Source organism: Colletotrichum karsti, assembly GCF_011947395.1.
Source record: "Colletotrichum karsti strain CkLH20 chromosome Unknown Scaffold4, whole genome shotgun sequence".
Classification (NCBI taxonomy): Eukaryota; Fungi; Ascomycota; class Sordariomycetes; order Glomerellales; family Glomerellaceae; genus Colletotrichum; species Colletotrichum karsti.
The window spans coordinates 778,288-805,250 of NW_024065904.1; the positions used below are offsets into that span (position 1 = coordinate 778,288).

At 56.0% G+C, this 26,963-nt stretch overlaps 7 protein-coding genes across 7 annotated transcripts; 3 read left to right on the forward strand and 4 right to left on the reverse strand.

Annotated features, from left to right (window-relative positions):
- Positions 1-94: 94 nt before the first annotated feature.
- On the reverse strand, positions 95-1,041 carry CkaCkLH20_01770 (uncharacterized protein; the record flags this gene model as incomplete). The annotated part of the gene is made up of 2 exons (XM_038884489.1): positions 95-264; positions 324-1,041. The coding sequence occupies 2 exons, from the start codon at positions 1,039-1,041 to the stop codon at positions 95-97; spliced, it is 888 nt and encodes a 295-aa protein (XP_038750189.1).
- A 1,617-nt stretch (positions 1,042-2,658) lies between these two features.
- On the forward strand, positions 2,659-4,905 carry CkaCkLH20_01771 (uncharacterized protein; the record flags this gene model as incomplete). Its single annotated transcript, XM_038884490.1, has 1 exon — positions 2,659-4,905. The coding sequence occupies one exon, from the start codon at positions 2,659-2,661 to the stop codon at positions 4,903-4,905; it is 2,247 nt and encodes a 748-aa protein (XP_038750190.1).
- Positions 4,906-5,063: 158 nt separating this feature from the next.
- Positions 5,064-8,192, reverse strand: CkaCkLH20_01772 (SNF2 super family protein; the record flags this gene model as incomplete). Its single annotated transcript, XM_038884491.1, has 1 exon — positions 5,064-8,192. One exon carries the CDS (start codon positions 8,190-8,192, stop codon positions 5,064-5,066), a length of 3,129 nt encoding a protein of 1,042 aa, XP_038750191.1.
- Positions 8,193-10,506: 2,314 nt separating this feature from the next.
- Positions 10,507-11,862, reverse strand: CkaCkLH20_01773 (uncharacterized protein; the record flags this gene model as incomplete). The annotated part of the gene is made up of 4 exons (XM_038884492.1): positions 10,507-11,345; positions 11,399-11,573; positions 11,689-11,733; positions 11,800-11,862. The coding sequence occupies 4 exons, from the start codon at positions 11,860-11,862 to the stop codon at positions 10,507-10,509; spliced, it is 1,122 nt and encodes a 373-aa protein (XP_038750192.1).
- A 689-nt stretch (positions 11,863-12,551) lies between these two features.
- On the reverse strand, positions 12,552-14,542 carry CkaCkLH20_01774 (acyl-CoA dehydrogenase; the record flags this gene model as incomplete). The annotated part of the gene is made up of 2 exons (XM_038884493.1): positions 12,552-14,395; positions 14,446-14,542. 2 exons carry the CDS (start codon positions 14,540-14,542, stop codon positions 12,552-12,554), a joined length of 1,941 nt encoding a protein of 646 aa, XP_038750193.1.
- Positions 14,543-16,788: 2,246 nt separating this feature from the next.
- CkaCkLH20_01775 (uncharacterized protein) lies at positions 16,789-17,345 on the forward strand (the record flags this gene model as incomplete). Its single annotated transcript, XM_038884494.1, has 2 exons — positions 16,789-17,061; positions 17,121-17,345. The coding sequence occupies 2 exons, from the start codon at positions 16,789-16,791 to the stop codon at positions 17,343-17,345; spliced, it is 498 nt and encodes a 165-aa protein (XP_038750194.1).
- Positions 17,346-21,693: 4,348 nt separating this feature from the next.
- On the forward strand, positions 21,694-23,038 carry CkaCkLH20_01776 (putative period circadian protein; the record flags this gene model as incomplete). Its single annotated transcript, XM_038884495.1, has 2 exons — positions 21,694-22,790; positions 22,870-23,038. 2 exons carry the CDS (start codon positions 21,694-21,696, stop codon positions 23,036-23,038), a joined length of 1,266 nt encoding a protein of 421 aa, XP_038750195.1.
- Between the last annotated feature and the right edge of the window lie 3,925 nt (positions 23,039-26,963).

The following is a 26,963-nucleotide window of genomic DNA, read 5'->3' on the forward strand; positions in this document are numbered from 1 at the left end:
CCACATTTGTGCACAGGTAGAATGCCTCCAGAGACCATGTCCACCAACTAAGGTAATGACGCCCCCGACGATACTTCTCGGTCTACCTGCTGGTTTATTTCGTAAATGTGCCGAAAATGTGCGGTACGATTTGATACCACGGCTCGATCGGAGGCTGTGCGACGTCCACCTTATCCCAGGGACCTGCATTCATCAGCGTCTTACGAGTATCCCGGCAAAGCTCGCAGCCGTTCAAGGCACGCGGCCAAACGAGGTTAACAAGGCCTGCGGGAGAAAAGTGTCAGTGTCCATGTGTCTTCAGGTATCTTCAGGATCCAACCTACGTTGGTAAAGCCGCAGCGGCCAGTTATACGACACCTGAACGTGCTCGTACACATACCACCTCCCGCCCTTCTTGAGATACGAGTACAGCTCCGGAATGTTCTTCTCCGGCTCCGGGATACTGCACAGGCAGAGAATGGAAAAGATGCAGTCGACGCTCCCCTTCTCAATCTTCCCCTCCCACACAGTCGGGTCGTTCAACGACTCGATGCCCGCAGGGACGATCTCGTACGTGCCCTCCAGCCCGGCCTCCGCCACCCGCTGCTTCAACACGGGGTGCGCCTCGGTGTTGGGCTCAACGCCATAGACCCGCGTCACGCCGTCGGCGATCTTGCGTCTCAGAACTTCTCCCGCCGCAGTAGCGGGCCTGCTCTTGGCGAAGAGGTCCACCCACAGCCCGGAGCCGGGGCCGACCTCCAGTACGACGCCGCTAACGGGCGGGTGGACGGCTTCCTCGACCACCCTCGCGTTCGAGACGCGGCCCTCGAGGAGGGCGACCATGCGGTCGCCGTTGCCCACGCGGATCTTCGGGCCCCACCAACCCCAGAAGGCACCGAACCAGGCGTCTCGGAAGCGAGATAAGGAGAGGAGGCGCCCGTAGTCGCCGGCGCGGACGAGGCGGATGATGGTGCCGGGCAGGAAGGTGAAGGCGTTCCAGAGGAAGGTCCAGGGGCCGACGAGGCCCCAGAAGAGGTCGACTGATTCTGACAAGGACAGCATGGTGAGCGACTGGCTTGAACAATGGAGGGGTTGTCAGAGATGGAGGGGTAGTCAGGGGGTGACTGAGCGAGTAAGCGGGCGCGGGACGGTAGGTTGGCGAAACGCGCAGTTCTTGGAATTGGGGAAATTTGCTGGTATCCTTCCAAGAAGTCGAACAAAGTCAGAACTAGAAGCAAAAGGATAAAGCTCGAGGAACAACACGCGACGCCCGGGGGCCGCCGCTCATAAGTGGGAAAAGATGGATGACCTTCCTTGAAGAGAAACAGCAATGCTAAGCGCTTTTATGCGTATATCGGGGCTTCATCAAGAGCCCTATTCCATTATCGTACATTACGTTCCCCGCTGATCTTATCTGCGACCTTCAGCGGCCTTCAACTTATTCCCCGGGGTTACCTCCGTCATATCGACGCTGACGTCGCCATCGACACCAGTCACGCTTGCTCTGCTCTCTTCTCCAACGCCAAATACTTCTGTCTTCTACGCCCGCCTCGAAGTCGTTGAACTCGTCTCCTCTTGCCTCTTACATCGTTGGAATCGCCAGCGAGTCTCCAACCGAAAACTGTGCGCACCTCTTATCGCAGACAGAGTCGCTTAGGCCGAATGGTTCGCCAGGTCGCCAGAACGAGGCATCGTCTTACGCGCCTGCTCCGGTCAAGCGGCCTCCAGGGGCCGTCTCGTCACGATTGGCTCGCTTGATGCCATTGCATCTCCCATCCGGCAACTGCTTTCTGCGTCCGGCTAAGTCGGCCGGACGTTATCTGGCTCTTTGGTGGTGATGCTTCGGCGATATAGACGAGCCGGTCGGATAACCCCGAAGAGCTTCCACGCCATGTCTCCATCGCCGGCGCTGCGGAGGAGCTGAAGGTCCTAGTGGACATGTCAGCACACCATTTCGACCAAACCCTGGGAGGAGCGGCACTTACTGGCCATTTGATGTTGTGGCTGCGCTCGGAGCGGATCGTTGAGACATGTTCAAGACAAAAGGTAAGGGCTTTTGGTCTTCGGATTGGCTGACTTCTTCCAGGAAGCTGTGCTTTAATCGATTATGGTGATGACCAGGTTGACGATGCTGCTGGATATCTTCCCCACGCCGATTCTATCAGGAGGGCTTTTTCCGGTGATATATCATCCTCAGGGTACCGTCTCTCGTTGTTTGAGGTATTCGAGATCATCTAGTCCCCTTCGCTCAATTGAGGACTTTGGAAGGGCACGAATGCGCTGTTCTGTCGCCCTCGAGTCGTCGCAAGACGTTCTCCTAGCCTGCTCAAAATAGCTGGGGTCGACCATGCAGCTTTCTGCACGACGCTGCACGACGCTGCGCAATTGCTGCAGGCTACGCCGCGTGCCTCTCGTTTTGCTTCACAAGGCATCTCGTCGGTGGACAGCACCGTCGTCATTGGGTGCATCGCCAATGCGCCCTACCAGGCAGACGGCCTCCAAAGCGACCCCAGAAAGCGGCGCAGCCTGCGCGCAGAGAACAGCGCAATTGCGCCCTTCTACGATTTATGTGGAAGGCGCTCCCCAGAGCAATTCGAGCCCTTCCTTCCCTCGTTTCATTACGAATACTTTTTTCCATATTACGCACCTGCGAGTTTCTGAAAATTCCAATCCTTCAATATGGGACTGGGAAGCATTGTTGAATGCCGGCACATCAAGACCATGCCCGCCGACGAAGATGACGTCGCGTCTCGCAAGCTGTCTGTTGACGCATCGAAACCTCTACCGGATGAGGCCTCCATCGACCTCGCCGCTCAATTCCTCCGCATGAGTCGTGCAGCCCGTCGCGCCATCGCCGCGCAGTACGAACTCGACGACGAGACTGCCATGGACATGTCTTCGGATGAGCTTTCTCCCACCGCGGTCGATCATGATAGGCGCCACTCTTCGTTTGAGTCCGGAATCTTGACCACTCTACCGTATCGTCCCAAGGAGTCACAACACAATCCAAGGAAGCATTGTCGAAGCAGCCCCTCAATCGATGGCTTCGAGGGTCAACCGGAATCGAGCGTGGGGAAGCACTGCCAACGGATCTCGGGCGACTCGGGCTACGGCTCTGATACTCGCCGCGAACGCATTCAGTCCGAATACAGCCGTGACGCAGATGGTCGAATCCAGAAACGTCAGACCAAGGTGGTGAGGAGACTTGTGCCGAACCCGCAGGAGGAATCTCTTGCCCGTGTCGAGTACTGCGATTCGGACACCGACGAAGTCTTTCCTGAGTCTCGATATTCCGGTGCCTCCTTTCGCAGACATACGCTGGCTACCAATACCGCCAGCGCTGTAAGCTCGACTTCATACGAGCAAGTCAAGAAGCGACCACAGAGCAATGAGCAAGCGCACCAGGCCAAGTTGCTCAGAAGAGTCAGAGGCATCACGGCCCTACGACCAGAGCACAGCATCGGCCAAGCCAAGCCCCAGAGGCCCAGCATCCAGATACCTGCCAGACCTATTGGCACTTCCGGCGAACGTTGTCTGCCAGACCTGAGTCCGGAATTATCCCCCCGGAAATCAAACCCAGTAGTACCCCAAGAATCCCCAAGATCCGCCGCACACACCCAGCTCCGAAACCTCTCCGAACTCTCAACAGCCTTGTCCGCACACTTCTCTCGGCCCTCCTCCTACATCTTCCCTCCAATCCAAGAATACACAGAATCCGACGATGACGACGACTCCGCAGAATCAAGCGTCTTCTCCATCCCAGATTCCCCCATCGAGGACTTCTACCTCCACCCCGACGACCCCTTCTCGCCTCACCTAGAAGGCGCCGTCACCGCCGTCATCCGCCATTACCGCACCTGGCAGGCTCAACAACGAGGTGGCCAGGGCAGCCGCAGTCGAGCCCAGCGTGCCAACGCCTCAACCCCAGACTCAGCCCGCCACCCACGCAAGCGCTCCCACTCCGACGACCAGGACCAGATCCCTCCAGACGGCGACGAGGACGTCGCGCCGGACTACAAACGACCCCGAATCCCAAGCTCCTCGCCCCCGGGGAGAATGCTCGCCTGCCCCTTCTGGAAGAAAGACCCGGAGAACCACCGCCAGTGCTACAAAAAGGTCCTCAGCAAGATCAAATACGTCAAGCAGCACCTCTACAAGTTCCACGAGGCCCCCATAACAGCCCCCTGCTGCGGCGCCGAGTTCGAGGACGAAGACGCCCGCGACGAACACATCCTCGCCCGTCTGAACGGCGGCCAGTGCCGAGTCCTCGCCGCTCCGGCGCCCGGACGCAGACCCGAGGGCCTCACCCGCGCCCAACGCCAAAAGGTCCAGCGCCGCGCCGACCCGGAAAAGTCCGAGGAGCAGCAGTGGTTCGTCATCTGGGACATCATCTTCCCGGGCCACCCCCGCCCGGCCTCCGCCTACGTCGACAACGTCCTTTCCGAAGACCTCTGCAGCTTTCGCGAGTACTCCACAACCCACGGCGTCGACATCATCTCGGAGGTCCTGGGGAGGCACGACCCGGAGAGGAGGGAGCGGTACGAGCGCGTCGTGCTCGAGGAGGCGATGGAGAGGATCTACGAGCAGTGGGCGAACCGGAGGCTGGGCCGGGAACCGGACGTGTTGACTCCGCCGGAGTCGGACCCCGCGAGCCGCGCTGCCAGTCGTGCGTCGTTGGTGTATGCGGACGTGATGCAGGGGGGCCAGCAGGTTAACTATGGACAGATCTCGTATATGGCTGACGAAGACCTGCCTGTGCCGTTGAGTAACCTACAGGCTGGGGACGAGGGGTTTAATGGGCTCGGGGCCGCGGACGAGGTGTTTCTTGAGCAGGATCCCCGAGCGATGTTTTCCGACCTGGATAGCATCCAGTTTGCCGGTGGACAAGGACATTATGGTCCTGGGTATCCTGGGGCCTATGCATGAGGTGAGTGACTTGTAGAACACGACTAGGATGTAATACCAAACACGAACTGAAGCAACTGTAAGATGAATAGAATTTGCGGCGGTGACGCCTTGTGTCTAGTCTTAATTGTCCAAATATCATGTGCCGGGGTATCATATCCATCCCAAGCCAAAACGCCTCAAAGCTCATCATCATCGTCGGTATCGTAAATGAAAATCGACGTCTTGGTGGACGTCGCAGCCGCTCCATCCGTCGCAGTCTTAACGATCCCCTCAACCTTACCAATCTCTTCCTTCTTAACCTCCCCTCTAATATCACCATCCTCATCCGCCGTCTCATCCTCCGTCTCGGCATCCGGATCAACCACGTCCTCCACCTTCACCTTCTCCTCATTCTTCACTTCCTCCTTGACGGCATCCTCCTCCGCCTTGACCGTCTCCTCCGCCAACAACTTCCCCTCGCGAATCTTGTAAAACGTCTCGAGGCAGTTCCGCCTCTGCGCCTGGGTCCAGCTGCCCACGACGAGCGCGAACTCGGTCGAGGACTTAAACCCGAACTCCCTGGCCATGGAGCAGAACTGCCTGCGCATGACGTCCCGGGGCGGGTTGTAGACGTAGGGGAACCCCCTGAGCTTCTGCGCCTGCGCGTCAAACACCTGATCGTCGGCGAAGAGGGCGCCGTCGCCCGCCCCGGGGTCGTCGGCGTCGGGGGAGCCCGCGGCCATGGCGGCCCGGCGGGAGAGCTGCTCCTCGATCTTGGAGGTGCCGATGACCTCGGAGTTCTCGTGGGTGTACTCGACGCCGGCGGCGGAGAGGATGGCCTGGACGGCGTCGCTCTTGGGCTGGGGGGCGGAGTCGAGGTGGGCCTTTTGGTTTTTTGCGGTGAGGATGGCGGCGAGCTGGCTGGCGCCGCCGTCTTCGGCGTCCGTGGGTTCCTGCTTGACGGCGCCGGCGAGCTTTTCTTCCTTGACCAGCTTCTCCAGGTCGACGTCGGTCACCGTGATGCCGGTTCCGGCTCTCGCTTCGGCGATGTTCGTTTTGTTGACGATGTCGCGGATGACGAGTTGGTTCTCGCGGTACGTGAAGAGGTTTTCGAGACCGAAGATCTCGCCCTTGCGTTCGGTGTCTTGCTGGACGCCCTTGAAGTAGCGGCGCTCGGAGGAGGCTGTGTAGCCAATGTTGGCCTGCTGCTGCTTGTAGATCTGTCTGGCGTAGACGATCTCCTCGATGGTGCCGGAGGAGACGAGGCGGAAGACGTCGACATCGCGGACTTGTCCGATTCGGTACGCACGGTCTTGAGCTTGGAGGTCATAGGACGGGTTCCAGTGAGGATCGACGATGACGACCTTGTTGGCGGAGGTGATGTTGAGTCCGACGCCACCGGCCTTGGTAGAGATCAGGAAGACGAACTGCGTCGGATCGGAGTTGAAGTCGTCCACGGCCTTTTGGCGGTCTTCGTAGGTCAGCGAGCCGTCGAGGTAGGTGACGCTGTAGCTAGTGTTGTGGAAAAGGTGCTGGAGGATGCGCAGAAGACGGACGCTGTGCGAGAAGACGAGGACTTTGTCTCCGTTGCCGTGCCAGAACTTGAGAAGCTTCTTGAGGACCTTCCACTTGCCGCAGAACTCCGGGTTCGCCAGATTGACGATCGCGTCTCTGTTTTCGTACAGATGCTTCCACGTATCAGGACAACATGTCTGCAGTGTGCGCATCTCTCGTTTTTGTTTGTCCTCGAGATCAGTGCCCGAAGGGATCAGCAGAGTCAGGTGGTTCGACAGCTTCTGAAGAGTTGTGACGCACGGAAAGATGATCGACTGCCATGTGGTTCCGTCCTCGAGTGTTTTCTTACAGCACCAGCCCTGGCCCGTACCTGATCCGCACGCGCAAGGTTCAGAAAGCGTACGAAGAAGCTCCACTTCAGGCCTACTGATGAAGTTCATGTACGCTTCCTGCTGGCTGTCTGTGAGGGGGCAGAAGACGACTCGATCGCTCTTCTTGGGGAGCTGATCAGCAATTAAAGTCTTCATTCGGCGGAGGAAGAAACCGGGGAGCAGGTTGTCGACGAGCTTCCTCGCAGTGACACGGGCGTCTCTCAGCTGATAGAGCGTTGCATCGTGGGACTGGCCCCGTGTCAGCGGTTTGGTAATGGTGTGATTCCATTCCGCGAGCGTGCCAAAGTGGCCTGGATTTGTCCAGTTGAGGAGCGTCCACAGTTCTTCGTACTTGTTCTGAATGGCGGTACCCGTCAGGCCGATGCGACATAGTGCGTTGATGCTGTTCATTGCCTTGGTGATCTCGGAGCTCCTCTCCTTGATCTGATGGCATTCATCCGCCACAACTGCATCCCACTTGACGGTGTTGACCAAGCTCATGTGGTTTTTGTAGGTTGTGTATGTCGTGATCATGATCTCGCAGCGTCCTGACCTAGCTGACGACAAGACGTCTTCTTTACCGGCGCCGTGGAAGACGTCAATTTTCCACCAGCCCCAGCGGTTCAGCTCGTTCTTCCAATTCTCGATGATGGAGCCCGGGCAAATGATCAGCACCCGCGGGTACCAAAGATCAGGGTATTCCCTCATTATTCTCATGCGCTTTTGATCACGCTCGTCGGCAGTCTTGCCAAAGGCCGCCGTGAGGAAGCTGGCGACCTGGACCGTCTTGCCGAGACCCATGTCATCTCCGAGTATGCCACCTCTTTGATAGACGAAGAGCCTATGCAAGAACTTGACGCCGACGATTTGGTAGTCTCGAAGGTATTGCGCGATAGATGCGGGGATGACGCCCGCGGAGTATTCCAACTCAACATCTTCGTAGGGTCGGCATGGCTTGATCTTGGTGCTCTCCTCGAACTTGGGTCGCTCCTCCAGCCCTGGTGTTCTATCGCCATCGAAAAACGGAATGCCCGAGAAGTCGGGAGGAAGCAGAAGACCGGACTCTCGCAGCTTTTCGCGATTCTCGTCGAATTTCTTTCGGCGCTCCTTCAGGTAGTCGGGGACCTGTGCGATGTCGTAGTCATCGTCGAGATCGCGGCCTGCAGCGGCGGCCTTCTTGGCCGGTCCGCCCTTCGTCTGAGTAGTTGATTTGCCTTTCCCTTTTGCCTTGCCATTGGCGGCGGGAGCGCGCGGAGTCTTACGCTTCTTGATCTTGGGGAGCTCCTGATCCGAGTCGGCATCCCATACCTCCTTCTCTTCGAAATCGATGTCGACCTTGCGTTTTCCAAGAGCTTTGATGCTGGGCCTCTGCGGTTCGCTGATGTCCGTTCCGGTCTCGTCGTCAGATATGACTATGGCGGATGGCTTATTTGCGCCCATCGTGGAGACAGTCAGGCAGCACGCAGTTTCGCGGCATGACGGAAATGATGAGGGTGAGGGTGAGGTGAGGATGGCGGGGGGTTCGGAAGACGCGACGACGCGACTTTTAGCGCTGCAATGACTCTGGATGCGCTGAAGAATGACGGGGCCTCACACCTCAGAGATGCGACGGGTGCCTGCTGTGGGGCGATGCGGGGGTCGGTGACATTCCACGTCCCCCGGGCCTCTTTTTAAGGCTATTGCTGTCCAAAAGAATATCATGACTATTACTGCATAACCTTTTTAGTACTTCTCATTGTAGAGCACAATCTGGACAGCATCTCATCACATTTAAGAGACAAATGGTCAAGTCAACCCGTTTCGTAGTGATGTGTTTCCTCCTCTACCTAGCTTTAACCATTGTCTTTGTACAGCACGACCCCAGCACTACTTCAGCCATTGCTTGCTTGACAATCGCCACCATAAGCCGTCATATTGCAAGCGTGAACGTAACTCTCTCTCGCTCTGACTACGCCCGAGGTACCACAATGGAACAGGGGGGGTACTGTACTCTCTTTCCGGAATACCTGGACACAACTGTCTTCCATCTCCTGCCGAACAACAATTGCAGATACGGTGCGCAGTCGTCCACTGCAGAGTCTGAGTATTGGAATAGTTTGGTAAGTATTCTTATATTGTTAGCTGGTGTGTGCGGCAAGCATGGAGCGGAACGCTTACCTCAAGTTCTGTTCGGGATGAACTGGTCTCAAGCGGAATGGCGCCAGGAGCTCTCCGATTACTTTGAGCGCATTAAAGTTCCTATGCTCTACCCATCGTTGCAACATATTCTCATCGAATACAAAGGTCCTGTCATCCCAGCCGGGATTTGGTGTGCTTGTCATGTCCCCCGATCCGTCGCCCGAGGGTAAATCTGGTAGGTTGTATAAAGCCCATAGTAAGTCTTCCAATGGGACGTTGCTATGAAGGAAGTCACGCGTTCGGACCCATTTCATAAAAATGGACATTTCATCGGCGTCAGTGAGTAAACCGACTTCGCAAAGCTCTGGCCTCACTCCGATTCTCCTGAGCTCCTTGCTCAAATATTCGGCTTCTGCCGGATGTTTGACTGCCCATGCACGAGGAGCGAACTTTGGGAGCTGATGTACTGGTCCTATGGTATGCTGCAATAGCCCATGCATGCTGCGGATTGGCCCGTTCAATGGTCCTCTGGCGATCGTTCCACGGAGGAACGTTTCGACGATATCGGCAATAGGATGGGGTCCTGTCAGCGTCAAGACTTGAAACCGCTCGTTTTCCAGGCAGAACTGATCTGTGCAGCACACGGGCTCACTTAGGCGTAAACCGGTGAGTTCAAGAACCCAGTGGTTTGGGGTATTGAAATAAGGCGTTGATTCAGGTCTGTCGAGGCCGTTGAACCGGGAAATGACCTGCATAGACATGACGTTTTCGACAGGAAGAAAATGTTTAATGTAAAGCAGCGTCGTCTTTTTTGGCGTCGCCACAACCGATGTTGAAGTATGATGGGAGGATGTTGCAAAATTACTATACGAGTCTCGACGTTGTAGTTGTTTAGTAGAAGAAAAGGCGGTCCACGGCTTTCGTTTCTGATTGCAACCAGAGTCTTCCGTCAAGGTCCTGCCACTCGTTAACAAAATCAACAATATTGAGCCTTCCCTTGCTTCGTCCACTATCATCGCTGCTGCCATTTGTTACGCAGGCGAGAGACGAAGTACCTTTGGGAAGAGCCATCGACATCCCACTGCCTTCATTCTTGCTCATCTCGCTTGCTGTCTTCGTCGTCCTCGTTCTTGCTCCTTCCACCTTTTCCCAATTACCTTTATTGTTTCCACTTGATGGGTTCACCCCATGATTTTCTCGGTTTCTCCATCGATCAAGCGAGAAAAGCAAACGGACTGGCTCAGGCGGGGTTCCATACTTTATGACCATGACAGCTTCGAAGATACCAACGAGGGGGTTGCAGAACCGTAGCAGGTCACTAATCGATTGAGGTGACGTCCACGCCAGAATCTCGATTGGCTTCTGAGCCTCTAGTCATCTTGCGAGCTACACACTGCGCCAAAAGGGGCACATCCTCCTCTCCTTTCTCGGAACTTGCAAAAAAACCACCATCTTACTGAGTGTAATCATCTCGTGGAAGATTTGATAATCTTGCAATTTGAAAAGAACACTCCTAAAACCGTTTACAACTAGGGTATCATCAGTAACGTCATCATGTGCCCAAACAAGAGGGGTATGCTGTCCTGTGCACCGGCGCCAAAATGCTCAAAGCCCCTTTTCGTAACGTCGTCTCGTATCATGCCGGTTCAATGCCCGTGATGCTCTTCGTACTCGTCCCGCCGCTCTGCGTCTCCAGCTCATACGTCTCCTGGCTTCCCTTCCCAACAGAGCCCGCCCGTTCCGCATACTCTCCGTACCCGGCTTCCTCTAAAGCCTTGGCCGAGTCGGGCTGGCGAACGTCACCGCCTTCGTCCTCGTCGATGTAGCGCAGCACCAGCGTGCCCAGCCAGTTCCCGAATCTCGCGTTGTGGACCGGCGATCTCGGGTTCCGCAGCCGGTCGTAGTAGTCTCGTATGTACGGCCCTCTCCGCCAGAAGGGCCTGGTGGCTAGGGGACTCAGCACCGGGAGGGTCACGGTGATGAGTCCAACGCCGATCTCCCGGAAGCCCCAGCGGTTGATGTTGATCACGGACGGCGCTCCGCCGAGGGTGGATATCGCTCGTATTATCGCTGTGGATATGACGAAAACGCCCGACGACAGCAGGACGCCGACCGCGATCTTGCGTTTGACGGATACTCGGAGATGCCACAGGATCGGTATCGGTATTGAAAGGAGGGCGGCGTCGGTGATGATATTGAGCCACAATAACATCCAGAAGTTCTGGGGCCGAAACGTGCATTCGGGACCGGGCAGCGGTCGGATTGTCCAATTATCGGAGTATCTAGCCTTCTTTTCAGCACCTCGTTCAATTCGCGGCCCCGACAAGACGTACGGTTGGCAGCTCAGTGTAACCATCAAACACAGAGCTATGTATGACAAGCCACAGAACCAAAATAGTCCGTTCAGTGATCTTCGTCGCAGGATTCCGAGAGTAAGGCGTTTGTAGAAAAATAGGACGGTGAACTTGAGCACCCCTGCGCGCGATCATTAGATTGTGCTTTCGCAACATGTCTGACAGTAAACCCACAGATACAGCCTGGATATGAGTACCAGGAGATGAACTCCAGCTTCGACCCCAGCTCCAGTATCTCCACATCCTCGTTCGACAGCGAAGGGACTATGTCGCCGGTAATATCGATGTTCCCGCCCGTGTGGTATGTAATTTGAACGATATACACATTCAGGGAGTACAACGCCAAGTACTGCGACTCATCAGCCATAGCTTACACGTCACATTGGAGCTTCATATCAACATGCAGGCAAAGCCAACCAGTCGTCCCCGCGGAATCCGCTAATCCCAACAGTTCGTATGCGCACCGCAAATCGAAGGAGTATCACGAAGACACCGATGGCATACCACGTCTGCGCCAATTCCTCTCGTCAGTCTCCCTCCGGCCTTTTCGCGTAAAATACAGGAAAGCAACTCACCCAGACCTCCGGTAAGTAAGCGTCATCCTTTTCCAAGTGCACACTTGGACTTGGCTCCCGCATGATTTCGTCTCGGCAGAGTCGGACATCCGCATCGTCAATGGCAGATAGACGGCGATACGGGGAAATGTCGTCGAACGGGACAGATGCGCGTACACGAATAAGACAACACGCCGATGGGATGGACCGAGAGGGAGGGAATCTGAATTTACATCGAAGGGTGTGGCGGTACGGGAGAAGTAAGGACCGGCGGGTGCCTCCACGGATCGCGTATTCTAGCGAGGAGAAAGACAGTTCTCTGCGCGAATCCCGTTCGAACGGGACTTACGTGAGCGCCCGGACTAGAACTTTATTTCAAGTCAAGGTAACCCATTGATACCGCCATCGAACAAAGGACGGCGATTTGGAGTAAACTTGGAGCTAGGACGGCCCTCGGGCCCTCTGCTGGCCGCGAATCGGGGTCGACACCGTCGGCGGAAGCTGGGGTTGAATGGGGGCTCTTCCCAGGTTAGCACCAGCGCACGTACATGGCCCGTCGTGTTCGGCAGGGTTTGGGCTTGGTCCATAGTCTGGAGGTTTGCTCGGCTTTATATTGAAACGTTCTTTGTTGTCGGCCACCCACTAAAACAAATCTCGTCGATCAGAGGGAGCGTTCCGCGCAGAACAGAATTCAGAACGCCACGTGGGAGGATCAGAAAGACGAGCATCAGCGAACGTCTGTTGTATACAGTCAATATGTGACAGGCATCAAACTACAACTTTGCCGACGGCGCGCCTGTCCCTTCTGACCGTCCGTATACGATGGCGTAGTTCCTCGCCAGCCTCTCCCTGCTTGTGCCACGCGCCTCATCTGAACCCTTAACCGCTCTGCCGACGAGAGTCTCACCACTGGCACGGAGTCTGTAGCGGGAGAGTATATCAAATGCTGCTTGACTCTCATCCCTGCCGGCGTCGACGTGCAAGAGGACTCCCAGGAGGGCCTCGGCCACACCCCATAAAAGCCGCCTCGCGTCGCCGGCGAGCTCTTCTTGCGAGCTGCCGGTCAGGGTCGTCTTGATTTCGCGCCATGAATCGGCCGGGCTCCAATCGGGTACTTTTCCGTCGCTTTGCGCAGGCCAGTTGTTCATCTTGGTGAAGAACACGTCCAGGGCTTCGATGGACTCCTTTCCGGCTTTGGGGTGTTTGAGGGCCCGGAGGAAGTCTGTCGCGAGGACATCTGTGGTGCCCTCCCAGATGGATAGGACACAGCAGTCGCGATATAACCTTGAGATGTTGAGATACTCCGTCTCTTCGTTCACCATGTAACCGACACCTCCCAGAGCCTCCATGCAACTATACAGCAGCGGGATCGACTTCTTGCAGACGTACGCTTTGCAAAGGGGTGTAAGGACTCGCAAAAGTGGTGCAATGTGCTTTTGATCCGGCGTAATCAAGGCAAGCGCCGCAGACAGCCCTGACTTGTCGGCCCGAGGGTGCTCATCAAGTCCTAGGAGATAGGAAGTGAAGAAGCTGATAAGCATCAGGCCGTGATACTCGGCCGTCATATCTGCCAACGTTTCCATGTGCAAGGGGCTTTCGGCCAGTAACATCCGCTTCCCTCTCCCAGCACCAACCTGTCGGACCTTGGCATACGCCCTGGCGATGGCCAGTCCACGACCGACGTAGCCTACGGCGCCAATGGCAGAGTGTATCCGCGTGAGAGTGAGGATCGTGCTGATCTCGTTGACGCCGCGACCTTCCTGGCCCAGCAGCCATCCTCTCATGCCTTCAAGTTCAAGCTCGGCCGTAGGGAGAGACTGAGTTCCAAATTTGTTCTTGAGACGCTGGATACGGACCCCGTTCAACTCCATCCCGGCCGCCCCCTTAGATTTTCCAATCTGTGTCTTCGCGGCGGGGTCATGTCGTCTCATGGGGGCAAAGAAGGTGCTGATCCCATTCTGCGTCCTCGCCAAGAGTACACTCATCGCCGAGTCCGTTGCGCTGGAGAACCACTTGAAGCCAGAGATCGTCCAAGGGCCCAGAGGGATGTTCTCCTCGGCGTTGGCCAAGCCCGGCTGCGTTGACGGGTCGTACCGGGCCACGGTCTCGGTAAGTGAGACATCGCTGCCGCCCGTTCTCTCAGTCATCCACTGCCCGCTCGTCCACGCCTTTGCCGGATCTGTCGAGAGCAGATGACCCAGCGCGTTCTCGAACACACGCCGCTGCGTCGGATCCAGATCCTTCTTGGCCAGATGCAGCTGGAGCAGTCGCGCGGCTCCGTCCTGCATGGCCGACGGACAGGTCACGTTCGATGCTGAGCTTCCCCACAGGTGCGATCTGAGGAACTGCACCACGCGAGCGGACGATCCGAGAGACTCGTCGTAACCGGTGGCCACCACGCCCTTTGCGATGCCGAAGTTTTGCAAGTTGCGCCATCCTTCGCCGACGACGAGTTCCGACTTTGGTCTGCCGAAGGCGTCGCGGCCGCTGCCCTTCAGGTACGGTTTGTTCTTCTCAGACTCGGTGACCCATTCGAAGATTTGATCGGATAGGACATCTTCGCCGAATTGGGCGATTTCGACCTCAATACGACTAACCACATCGCTGGGTAGAAACACTACACATGGTCAGTGGTCTGGACTAGGAATTAACGAAAATGGAACTCACGTCTTAAATTCCTCTGAAAACTAGCATCATCGAAAAACTGATTCGGGAGCACTGGTAGCTCCTGGAAGAAGCCGGTATTGGAGCTAGAGGGTTTCATAATGAGGGTTTCTTTGTCGGTCTCACACGCGGCACCAGTGTCCCTTAGAAAAGTCACCACAAGAGACGATAAGCTTCTGGCCTTGAAAGCATCTTAAGCCTGTCAGAATGCGATGAATCCAGACTCTCGGGACTGCTCAAGACACGCGGGGTCGGCATTTTGTGGGGCTGCCGAGGAAGTCTGGGGTGCAGAACGGCTGCGGAATGCGGGAGAGACCCACAAAGTGCCGAAAAATGACCGGCGGACCGAGGTCCGCTCTCGGCCGAGCATTTCCGGAGCAGGGCCATTCCATCGTCGTATTGTGTGTTTCTTGACGCCAAGGTCGGGTGGCCGGCGGAACAGTATTTCCAGTCAAACCACTTTTCCCGTATCACACCACTGGAAGTCCGGCACGCTGGCTGCCATTTCAGGTCTTGGACAACATCATCTCCCCAATCGAACGCGCGGACACGATCCACCAGTCGCCGAATCGAGACCATGATCTCAAGATGGATCAACCCAAAGCCAGAACGGCGCGGACGACGAGCGAAAGAGAGCTTGGCCCTACGTAACGATGAAAGTGCGCCATCGAGACAGCGACGCGCCGGCGCCACAACTACCGACATGAAGGGGGGCCGTCTGCGATGCGCACTACACGACGCATCTTACTGATCAACTGCAACGAAACGATGCAACCACGACAAGAGGCCATTCAAACGAGCGCAGCCACTTTCTTATTTTGTCACCAAACCGGACGGGTAGAAATTGGTCTCATTTGCGGTTTGAAACGGGGCTTGCGAGGCTTGAGATCGTGTGGCTGAAGCTGGTTGGACGATCCGGAGATGAAGAGTGACGTCACACTCACATTTCTCATCTTCCAGGCGCGCGCGCCTTGATTCTGCACCTCCTTGGGACGACAGAATTTCTTCACAATGGGCGCTAAGCCACACGGATCGCCTCATTTCGGGGCCTCGTGATGCGCCCAACGCGGCCCCTTTCGCGCTGATCGGGAGATTCTAGCCTTGGAACGCCACACCGATCGCCACGAATTCGCGGCCTTGGGCCATTGTTGTGAGGCGCGATTGCATGTTGGGTTTGCCGGCATTCCGTGGTATTACTCATTCTGATTCTCCATGTTCACAGAGGATTGCGACGCTGCGAGTACCTGCTGCAAAATCTGTTCAGTATGAAGTCATACTGGACAGGCCCAGCAGGAGCAGCGTGGCTGCTAGCTGTGCTTCGTTTCCCTATACCTGCTCGACTGTCTCTCGGTCTCTGCGCTCCAGCCCCGGTGCCTACGTTTGCCCAGAGAACGGCGCGCATTGGCTGACAACATACGAATCGTAAAAATTACTCCTGAGTCCAACCTAAGCAGGCTGGTCTCCAAAAACGAACAAACGCCGCTTGAATTAAGGTGAAGTCCGTCTCCTGCAGGTCTGGGTTAGGGTGTGATATTCCCATCGCGGCCCCCGCAAAGGCTTGTTTCAAAGCATGAAGCCGACGCATCGCCCTATCACAGTTCAACGTGGGCTGGCCATCATCCTCCCGTCTCTGCATGCCTCCCCAGGCGGATGACCTCATGAGGAGGGCCAACCATGCAGGTTCTCGACTCCCAAGCTCCTCAGCAGAAGAGCGAACGGGCCTTCGACAGCGTGCCAACGCAGCCCGCGATGCCAGCCCGGTGACGTTGGCCAGCCGTCCTTCCCTCCTAGGCCCCTTGTTCCCTCCCTCCCTCCCTACGGACTGCAGGTGCCGGCAGTACGCGAGAGCGCGTTCTTGGCAGGGTCTACGTTCCCGCCGTCCTGCAGGGAAAATGGTCTCGGGACTTGTCGTTACACCATTCTTACTCACTCGTACGCTCCGGCGCGGTGTTCTGTCGATGTAGTGACACGTCGGGACCAAGGTAAGAAGCAAAGTTTTCGTTTGGGTCGCGTCGGCGCCGTGACGAGATGACGGCGCAGGTTTGTCTGGGCCGGCCGTTTCCCGCCCAAACCTGCTTTTGAACGAGGGCGTCATTTTGATGTGACTCCTGTTGGTTCGGTCTGAGACTCTCCCACACATTATCGTCTTTCTTTAGCTTCTTGGCTTATCCTGAAGTTGATATATAGACCATTCATCTCTTCCGCATTTGCCATTTCCTTCTTGCCCATCAGACCACACAGCCACAGATCAGCAAGTCACCAGCGCGACAACATCCTTCATCCTCATCTCACCACAATCAAACCCACCAATCCTCTTTTTAATAAGACAAAACGCAAACCAACACAATGGCGATCGACCGTATTGTCCAGATGGTGTTCCGCGCCGCGGAACTGGCCTTCGCCGCCATCGTCACCGGTATCACCGGCGCGTACCTGCACGCCCACGACAACGCCTCCTCGTGGGACAACGGCCGCTTCATCTACACCATCGTGGTGTCCAGCATCTCGATGGTGTTCGCGCTGGTCTGGCTGCTGCCGTTCTCCGGCAGCTTCGTCCACTGGCCCATGGATGTCTTCCTCAGCATCCTCTGGTTCGTCGCCTTCGGTCTGCTCGTCAACGTAAGTTTTACCCTGCCCTGAAGACGGTAGCATCATGTCAGTACTAACATATCGTGTAGCTCATTGGTGATGGCTGCGGTCCCGTCTTCGACTGGAGCAACATCAGCCCCCGTGGTGATGACTGCGGACGCCACAAGGCCAACATCGCCTTCGCCTTCCTGTCTGCCATCGTCTGGCTTGCGTCTGCTCTCATCGGCCTCTTCTGGGTTCGCCGTCGCACTGCTGTTGCCGACAACCGCGCCCCTGCTGTCCACCGCCGCCGCTGGTACAACTCTCGCGTCTAAGCGATCCGGTTTACGAATCATTATGCGAAGATTTATCCCCTTTCATTGTCACCTACCGCCAATGTGTTGTAAAACATATTGGCCTAATTTGACACCCTTTGTTTTGGCTTGTCCTTGATGGACCTGCCTCTTCGCGCTCTCCAGCTGCACTTGTACGAGAAGGATGATTGAAGCTTTCATCACGGCAGATTTGATACCCCCATAATACCCACACCATTGTAAAATAGTACCTTAATATACTGTTCAAATCATCTCAAGTCCCTTAATCTGTGAGCCATGCTTTGACACAAGAATCGGTAACTTTTGCTTCAACAACATTGCCACAACATTGAGATAATAATCAGTAATTGTGGAGTCACTTGGAATAGGATGATAATCTGCAGCAGCAAGGCAAGCAACTGCCGTCGTTACAACCATCACCCATATGCATGCCTCCGGTACCTTAAAGCCGGCGATCCATATCGGGACGGGCAGAGCTTACCGACGTATCCACTTCCCCGGGTCATCCGGCCGTCAACGCCGCGATGTGGCTTCATCCGCCACACCGGCGTGTTCTCTGCGTGAATGCTTCAGCAAAGCACTTCATTTGATGTGGCCGTTCGTTACGAAAATTCACCCACCGGGCTTCTTCAAGAAAGATATCTGTTTGCCGGCCTGGCGTACAGGGTACTTGAATATTGTAACAGTCCAGGAATGCTCCGTGACGTTTAGTCGGCTTAAGCTATTGACAGCCAAGTCATACGGAGACACAAGACCTGGAACTCATACTACCTAGGTAGCCTGAATAGCATAGTTGTGAAGCTCTAGATGGCCTCGTCAAGGAAGACCAGCAACATAAACATCTGCTCGAGCCGAGCTGCGGCCAGCAATCGAACTAGATCGATGTATGCACGACAAGGTCCTTCAGAATCCTCTATCTAATTTCACTCGCTTTTACCCATATCTCTTAATGACGTATTATTTGCAAGCATACACCCGCTTATTGTGTCCTTCAGAATCCCTGGTGTTTCTTTCTATGGTAAGACCAAAAAGCACGTAGATACTCACCAGCAATCATGAGCACCGGCCAAACAGGAGGAGACTCATCACAAGCTTCCCAAGCCCAAGGAAGTGCACCCTTCTGCATAGAGCATCCTACATCATCCGCAAACGCAGCGAGCTCAAGCTGAAGCCCGTCTCGGAGGCCGAGTGATCAGTATTTCCGCACCAACGAACTGAAGCGGCTATCGAGAAATGAAATGGCGTATTGAGGCTGTGAAACGCTGATCTGATGCCTGTGCCTCGGCACCCGCCACCCTCCTCGAATGACGTATGCGTAGCTATCCAGACAACACGACTGCGTGTGAAACGAGGGGTAAACAAGATGACCCAAAGGACGACCTCTCTCGGTCAAATCAATCGACACGGAAGCGGCAGCAAGCGAGATGAGGAGGAACAGCCGCTAGAGGGCAGGCCAGATTAGCCAAGCGAAAAAAGACTCCCAGCCAAGTCCTGCACCTCCTGCACGAGCAATTCGTTGCTTGCTGGGACTGCGATGCCTCGGTTTGCCTGTGCCTGGTTGGTGCCTCGTTGACCGCCTCGTATAGGTAACCGCCACAACATGGACGCCGTTTCCGAAAGCAGCCCCCGTCTCCGCGAGAACCACTCATTCTTTTCACGTTAAGTCCCGGGAGATCTCGTGACTGTTTACTTCGCATCGGTCTTTGTGAAGCGCAACTGTTTTTGGACCGCTCCAGACCGCAGGGGACCGGGCGAGGACCTGTCTCGGACGCTTGTCTCGCTGTCAAACAGGTTTCCCCATATTCTTACCCACGCGCTGTTACTAAGACTAGTAGCCCTTAGCCTCCCTTGCGGACCCGGAGCGAAGCCTTTTCTTTGGTAGAGGATCATTGTACCATTGCCAACGGAAATTACGTGGCATCCCGCGGCATCGGACGAGTTGAGATCTGTATAGAATTCCACGATCCGCGAACCCAGAAGAGGGTCCCCGCGGCGGCGGTTCTGCGGGCTGGGATGGTCAGTTGGTCAGGTACCAGACCGCTCCGAGCTACCGTACGGCTTAGCCTCCCCGCGGGCTCGGACTGGACTGGAACCGGACTGGGCTGGGCTGTTTTTTTGCTGGCAAAAAAGCGTGGTTTCCCGAGACCGCTCCTTTCGAAAACGTGCAGAGACATGCGGAAAACGGCGGGCGGCTTGCATCGTTTCGTCTTGGCAGTAACGAGAGACACTGGTCAGGCGGCAAAGATGATTGATAGAGAGGGAATGCGGGGTTCGGGTGAGACGAGAGACAGAGGGGTAGCAACAGATCGATGTAAGGAACGGCGAGAGATGGGAATTGCGCAGAATGCTGTTCATGATGACCCAATTTTGGGACGATCGCAGCACCTCACTGTGGCTATTTCTGGCAATCGATATCAATGGAGGGATGAACGTAAGGGTTCACTTTCTCCAGGGATGTGAGCTCCTTCGACATAAAGCCAATCCGAACTCAAGAGGAACGCCGATAACAGAGACCAGGTATCTTGGCAGATGAAATAGGTGGGCGAGATACCTTGGCAGCGTAAGCAGGTTGAGAGAGCGGGAGAGAGTGTCACCCCTCGTCAGATGTCTGTCTCATGAGAGCCGCATGGCGTAATGCCCCGCAAGGCGGCGTAGGCGGGGTCAGAGCAGGTTTAAGGCTCGAGCTGAGGATCCATGGATGTGAGTGAATGTGAGGTCAATGACCGCATTCTGTGGGGTAGGTGACGCCACAGTCTGTGGTCTGGATTGTCTCGTTTGGGGGCCAAGAAGTGTGTGATGAACAACAGTTTGTGATGGTGATCATGTCTCACTAGCCACATCACAATCTCTCGTCATAGCTGCCAAGGGTAGCTTACGCCACAGGCGGGGGGGCCGATCAACCGGAGTGCGCATCCGTGCTGCGTCATTGGCGGGGTTTCTTTCCGTTGCCTTGGTTCTGTGGAAATTTTCAATTTTACATCCGTAATGGCATCAGATCCGTTCGGCCCTTGCAAATCACCATCCGAACTCGTTCAGCAATGGAAGCACGCCTTTGCTCGTACAAACGCCGTCTTCAATTGCGTTTGTATCGACTCCGATGTCTTGCAGCTCGTACACAGTTCAGCCCCCGTACCCAGCTTGTGAGACACGACGCGCGGCGAAGGTCTGCTTTTCCTTGGAGGCCTTGCAAGTCTGCTTCTCCAATTCCTTCCAGTCTATGGAAACATGCCAACATGCCACCGGCTAGCCAGCTCATACGCTTGGACGAATGGAGGGATGAACTGCGATGAACTGCAGCCGGGCCAACAGCTGTCTCTGTCCTAAGGTGGAACGGTCGAAGCTCCCTCCCCCCTCCACGTGTGGGTAGCGTCCCTGATCGGAGGCAAGGTGCCCAGATGCCAGGCTTCGCGCTATTGCTTTCCACATCTACTTTGCCATCCATCTTCACGCCTTCCACGGCCCTAAAACGTCACTAGCCACAGATCTTCAGTCCTCTTCAACCATTGTGACCCGCCGTATGACGCTTAACCCTGGACTTCTTACGTCTGTCTGAGAGGTCTCGGCCACCTTGAGACCCCTCCAGTGCCACATCTTAGCCGGGAGACTCGCGTATCACACCATGTCAACTGAGGCTTGAAAACGGGAGCAAGCGCAGTGTTACGCCAGCCAGAGGTCCTGGTCCTGGTCCTGGTCCTGGTCCTGGGCTCGTCATCCCGCCACGGCAAACTGGGGCCTAGCTTAACCAGCGTCCCGCCCCCCAATTCGCCAGGGTCCCCGGTCTCTACCGGAGAGGAAGCACCGGCGTATCAACTCCCTGTCCCGAGTGGCTGACAGTTGAAGCTTGTATCCCGATGAGACAGCTGCGTCCAAGACCTATGACGATGTATGAAGTAACGGCGCAAAGCGGTGCTTTCTCACTCTGTGTTGTGTGTGTGTGGCTCTTTCTCCAACCAGTCAGTTGGCCAGCCTGGCTCGGCAAACAGGCAAGCAAGCATCGAGATGCAGCTTCCTTGGTTCGAGCAAGTCACAGCGTGAGCCGTGAGGCGTGAGGTGCGAGGCGTGAGGTGGGCTGAAGCAAGAGCAGCCACGAATGATCGAATTCTCATCTGCCATCCGGGCATCGGGAAAGAGAAGGCAAGATGCACCTTCTTCATGTGTCCTATCCCTCCTCTTCTACGTATATAACCTCCTCGAACCTCCCACCATCATCCTGTCTTCTCTTCTCTCATCATCACAAACCAAGATACCCAAACCCAACCAACAACCACACAAACAAACAAACCACCTTTCCTAATCAGCCTCTCTACAAATCTTTTCTTGATACCCCAACTGCGATAAATCAGCCAAAATGTCTTCCATCGTCAACAAGGTCAAGGACGCTCTCCACTCCGACAAGAAGCACGAGCAGCCCGAGGGCACCTCCGGACCCCATAACTCTCGCGCTGCCAACGCCGCCGACCCCAGAGTCGACTCCGACCGTGACCACCGCGCCAACCCTGCCGGCACCTCCGCCGGTGCGACCAACACCCACACCACCGGCCTGACCGGCTCGCACGGCACTACTGGCACCACTGGTACCCACGGCACCTCCGGTTTGACCGGCACCCACGGTACCACTGGCACCACCGGCTACGATGACCCCTCCGGCACCCACGGCCCTCACGGCAGCCGTGTTGCCAACCAGGCCGACCCTCGCGTCGACTCTGACCGTGACCACCGTGGCGCTCCTGGCTCCGGTTTGACTGGAAGCCACGGCACCACTGGCACCCACGGCTCTTCCGGTCTGACCGGTACCCACGGCACCACTGGCTCTTCCGGTCTGACCGGTACCCACGGCACCACTGGCTCTTCCGGCCTGACTGGTACCCACGGCACCACTGGCTCTTCCGGCCTGACTGGTACCCACGGCACCACCGGCACTTCTGGCCTCACTGGTACCCACGGTACCACTGGCACTCACGGCACTTCCGGTCTGACCGGCTCTAACGCCACCACCGGATACGATGACCCCGCCGGCTCTCACGGCCCTCACGGCCGTGTCGGTAACCAGATTGACCCTCGCGTCGACTCTGACCGTGACCACCGTGGTGCCCCCGGCTCCGGCCTCACTGGCACTCACGGTACCACTGGCACTCACGGCTCTTCCGGTCTGACCGGTACCCACGGCACCACTGGTACCCACGGCTCTTCTGGCCTGACCGGTACCCACGGTACCACTGGCACCACTGGCACCCACGGCTCTTCCGGCCTGACTGGTGGCACTTCCACCGGCCACTCCGCTGTCGGCCATGCTGGCGCTGCCGTTGGTGGCACCCACGGCACCGGCCCCGCCCCCAACACCGCCGGTCCCCACAAGTCCGATGCTCTGAACAAGGCCGACCCCCGTGTGGACTCGGACCTTGACGGCAGCAAGACCGTTGGCGGTAACAAGACCTACGCCCAGTCGTAAGCGATACCTATCCGAGAGCGATCTCAGCACCGATTTGTGCTCGACACCGAAACAGAGACTAACTTGCAACGCCAGAAACACCACTTCGGGTGTTGCAAAGGACCCTACCGACGCCGCTCAGGTTCCTCCGTCTGTTTTGGCAAAGCACATCGGTGAGCCCGTGATCGCACACGACGACCACGGCCACAACCGCGAGAGGCGCAACAGCAAGGTGTCGGCTCAAGAGCTGCACCGTGGACTTTGAATTGGTTATCATTTTTAATGCGAATGGGAGAAGGAATTGATACCTAGTGCTTGTTGTACCATAGCCTACGACCTAATGAATTAGCATCGTCAACCATTTTTCACTTCCTGTGACTTTATGATCTTCAGTGATTTTGTGATCAGGTGACTAAACTTTACAATCGTCAGCTCCATAGCCTTGATCATTGGACCCGACTTGGCGCTCAATTTCACTCACATTCGGTCTCCAACATGTGACTTCATAGTAAAGTTGTGTAACGCACCGTTCAAGTTCCAATTGTATGTGTAAAAAACTCCCCAACAACACACCTCCAGTGCATATTCAGTACAATCTGCGTCTACAAAGCGCCGCAACAAAGTACCACAGACGAACGAGGTGGCAGTTGTTCCGACCTTCTCATGATCATGAGTGTTCATCCAGCACACGGCAGACTCAGTCATGTCAAACATGGACGGAGTCCGTCGGGTTAGAATGCCCGTCGACCGCTCCCTCACCTTCATCAATCTGTGGACATGAAACGTAGACGGCGGTGGCAAGTTTTTAGGTAGACTGATAGAAGCCCAAACTGGGATGTTGTAAGTTGCAAGTCCCCCGAACACCTGCCTGACCAGCGGCGAAAAGTGATCGATATATAAAAACCGGATCCGTCTCTCGAATCGAACGCACATATAACATCCCGGCACAACCTTACTTTTCACTGTCCTTCCCACGTCTTGATAGCATTGTATGGAATTTGGAAATTCATCAAGGGTGCGAGACGGATTTACACACTATCTACCTACCTCTTTCTATCTTTTGCATTTCACAGACATAGCATACAGACCACACACGCACAAACGGCACAGGCATGTCCTGCAGGGGATGATCTCCCCAGCCAAAGATGCAGACATCGAACGATTTCGTGCCCCCCCTCCCCTCTCCCCTTCCCGCTTGTCAGGAAACATGTCAAGCGGCGTCAAAAGTGGTGTAGTGGTGTGGTGGTTCGCTGATCGCCACCATGGAACGCGAACCGGGGCTGAGAGGCACACCGGACGACGGACGTGATGGGTGGGTGCCCCCCGAGACCTTGGCGGGATGGGATGGGATGGGATGGGAAAGCCCGTAACCGCTCATCCTAGATGATTTGACGGCTTGGATTGGATCCCCCGACAAACAGCCGCTGACAGCCGCCGGCTTGCAGCTGCGACGAGTGCGAAATGCGTATGTGTGAAAGAGAGTGTGTGTAGGTGGTTAGTTAGACCAGGCTAGGCTTCCGCCTCATTCTCTACACACCATCCATCCATCAATCAAGGCCCGGCGGCCCCCATCTCATCACGTCCTCTTCTCCGCCTGTCAACGCCGTTCGTACACTTGTAAAAACTCCAGCAATTGGCTGATAACTAACGCTATCCCCGCGTTAGAAGAAAAAGGGACGTGATACGAGCGTGACGGGAGCCCGACGTGATTGTGATGGTGTACAGACGGCGGGATGATAGGCCAGGGCCAAGAAAAAACGTGACGGGACTCATTCCTCTCTGCCGGCAGGCAAAAAGAACAGGAATTTTGGGCGGTGGGATAAGCAAGGCACAGCACCTAATGCGGCGCGGCGGCGGCGGGCGCCACTAGTCGTTCAGTAACACCGACACGCAGGTTTTTGGGAAATTTGGCTGGCGTTTCATTTTTGCTTTATTCACTGTTTTCTTTCTGCTCGTGTTGGGTGGCGTTTTTGTTCTGGCTCGGGCCAATGTCGATCTCGAGTTGAAGCCTGGGAAACAGACAGAGACGGCTGAGAGATATGTGGTTAGTCGGACCCGGGGCCATGGCATCGTTCACGAGCGTTGCTCTGCCGGGGTGACGGGTGGCGGTAGCGCGTGCGGGCTTGAGCTAGGGCGTACGGTGGCTTGAGCCTAGACTGACGTGCTCTGTGTCAAGTGTCATTTTGGGAAACCGGGATCATGGACGGGACGGAGGCGGCGAGCTTTTGATGCAGGGCGCGGGAAGGGGGTGGTGTTGTTGTTGGCAGGACGGCGGGAGCCTAGACCGGAATCGTGACCGACGGGGACGGAGGGAGGGAGAGTCGGGGCCGGGACGGGAAGTTTCTGGTAGGCAGAAGGGGGGAGGGACCCTTGAGTGTGAAGATTTGAGGTCTCGAAACGAGCGGTATGGCGGTCTTCTGTCGTGTTCCTGAGGCTGAGATGGGGGATGACGGGTCGCGATTTTGAGATTCCCGACCCTTTGCGGCCATCGACTTGTAGGCGATATGGGGAACTTCCATGTGCGTCGAAGTGTGATGGGAAAGTGATTGAACATGGGGGAGGACGGGAAAAAAGATGGGCGTGTGTGCAAGATGGGCAGCGTCGTCGACAGGGGAGGGGGGGGGAGCAAAGCCAACCGAGTTGCAGGTTGAGGTGGTTGATTTGCGCACATGCATGTAATGGGGGCCTTCGCAGGTCGCACAAAGTCCTCGACAAGTCACTCGACTTTTGGGGTACTTGCTTCCCCGAGGAGCCTCAGAAAACGGGAGTTCGACAGCGAAAGAGAGACGGCACGGCTAACAAGGTCGCAGCGCAGCATGTGTGTGCTGCTGCGGTGTGCGTGAGGTAGGTAGCTTGGGATGCGCGCCGCGCTGCGAAGCCCATCTTGCGGCTTCTGTCAAGAATGAGAAGTGATATGAGGGAGGGTGTGAGAGCAGCACACACCATCGAGGCGGCGGGGGGCGGACATGACATGCCAGATATATCAGCGAAGGCGCGCCCAGCCGAAGCCGGGAGCCAAAAAAGCAAAGGTCGCAGTTAACGATACGTCCGTAATCTCATTGTCGTTGCGTTGTCGTCCGTCGCACTCCGTAGGGTGCCTAGCATGAAGCACATCACCGACAGGGATGCTGTTCTTCGCTGGGGTTTGAATCTGAGGATTTCCTTTCGAAATCTGATAGCGCGTGCCCGATTGCCGATTAGTGAACCGCGCTAGGGGACGCCTATTGTAGGTTGTTGCTGCGCTTCGCGGGTGTGTGTGTGGTATATCAGACGTCGAGAAATGATAACGAAATGAAAAGAATTTGATATGAAGAGAGTCGGGGGAAGGCAGAAACGCATGGCCCGCATCTTGGTTGGTGTAGCGTGATCGCGGTCGGGCACCGGCCGGGGGGCCGCCCACATCTGAGGCCGTGGTGGTTTGACCGCCGAGATGGTAAATGTGAGATACTGCAGTCGAGTCTGGCTTTTTTTTGCTGCTGCTTCTGTCTGTCTCTGGCCTTGCGCAGGTTCACCCATGCAATTGAGTTACAGCGGATACTGGAACACCCCTTCCATGCGGATGCGATGGCTCCTCGTCGGTCCTCGTGGTCAAACGGTTTGCTTGGTTGGGTGGTTCTTTCTTTCCCGTGTGTGGAGAGAGACGACCTCGTCTATGTAAGTCCATCCCGCCCCCATGTTTGACAACGACGGAGGACGATCACGGTTGCGGGTATGAGCGGACAAACTGGACCTCGAGAATCTCCCAAGACTGGGGTAAAAAAGGGGATCAGAAAGGAAGAAAAAAGCAATTGTCCCGAAAGAGTTGTCTGTCTTGGTAAGTCCGAGGAGAAAAAAAACGAATGTTAGACAACGCGGAGGTTTTTCTTCTCTTTCCACAGCAGAAGGGAAGGGGAGCCAAAGTGCGGAGATTGTGAGGTGTTGTTGGGTGTTGGTTGGCTGCGTCTTGGATCAGAGACCCTCGAGCTCGTTCTCGTGTAACCCAACCAAGACTGTGAGGTGTCTCGGAGCCCACAGCTGGGGCACGCGGCGTATTCTTGCTTTTTCTTTCCTTCTTGGCCTCTGCGTGTTTTTCTTTCGCGAAGCTGCGGTGTACCCATTTCCTGCGCGTGTCGCGTCGCATCGGCAGAGGGAGGGGGTGCGTGTGTGCGACGTGAGAGAGGTGTGTGTGAGTGTGATGTGTCCTGGGTGGA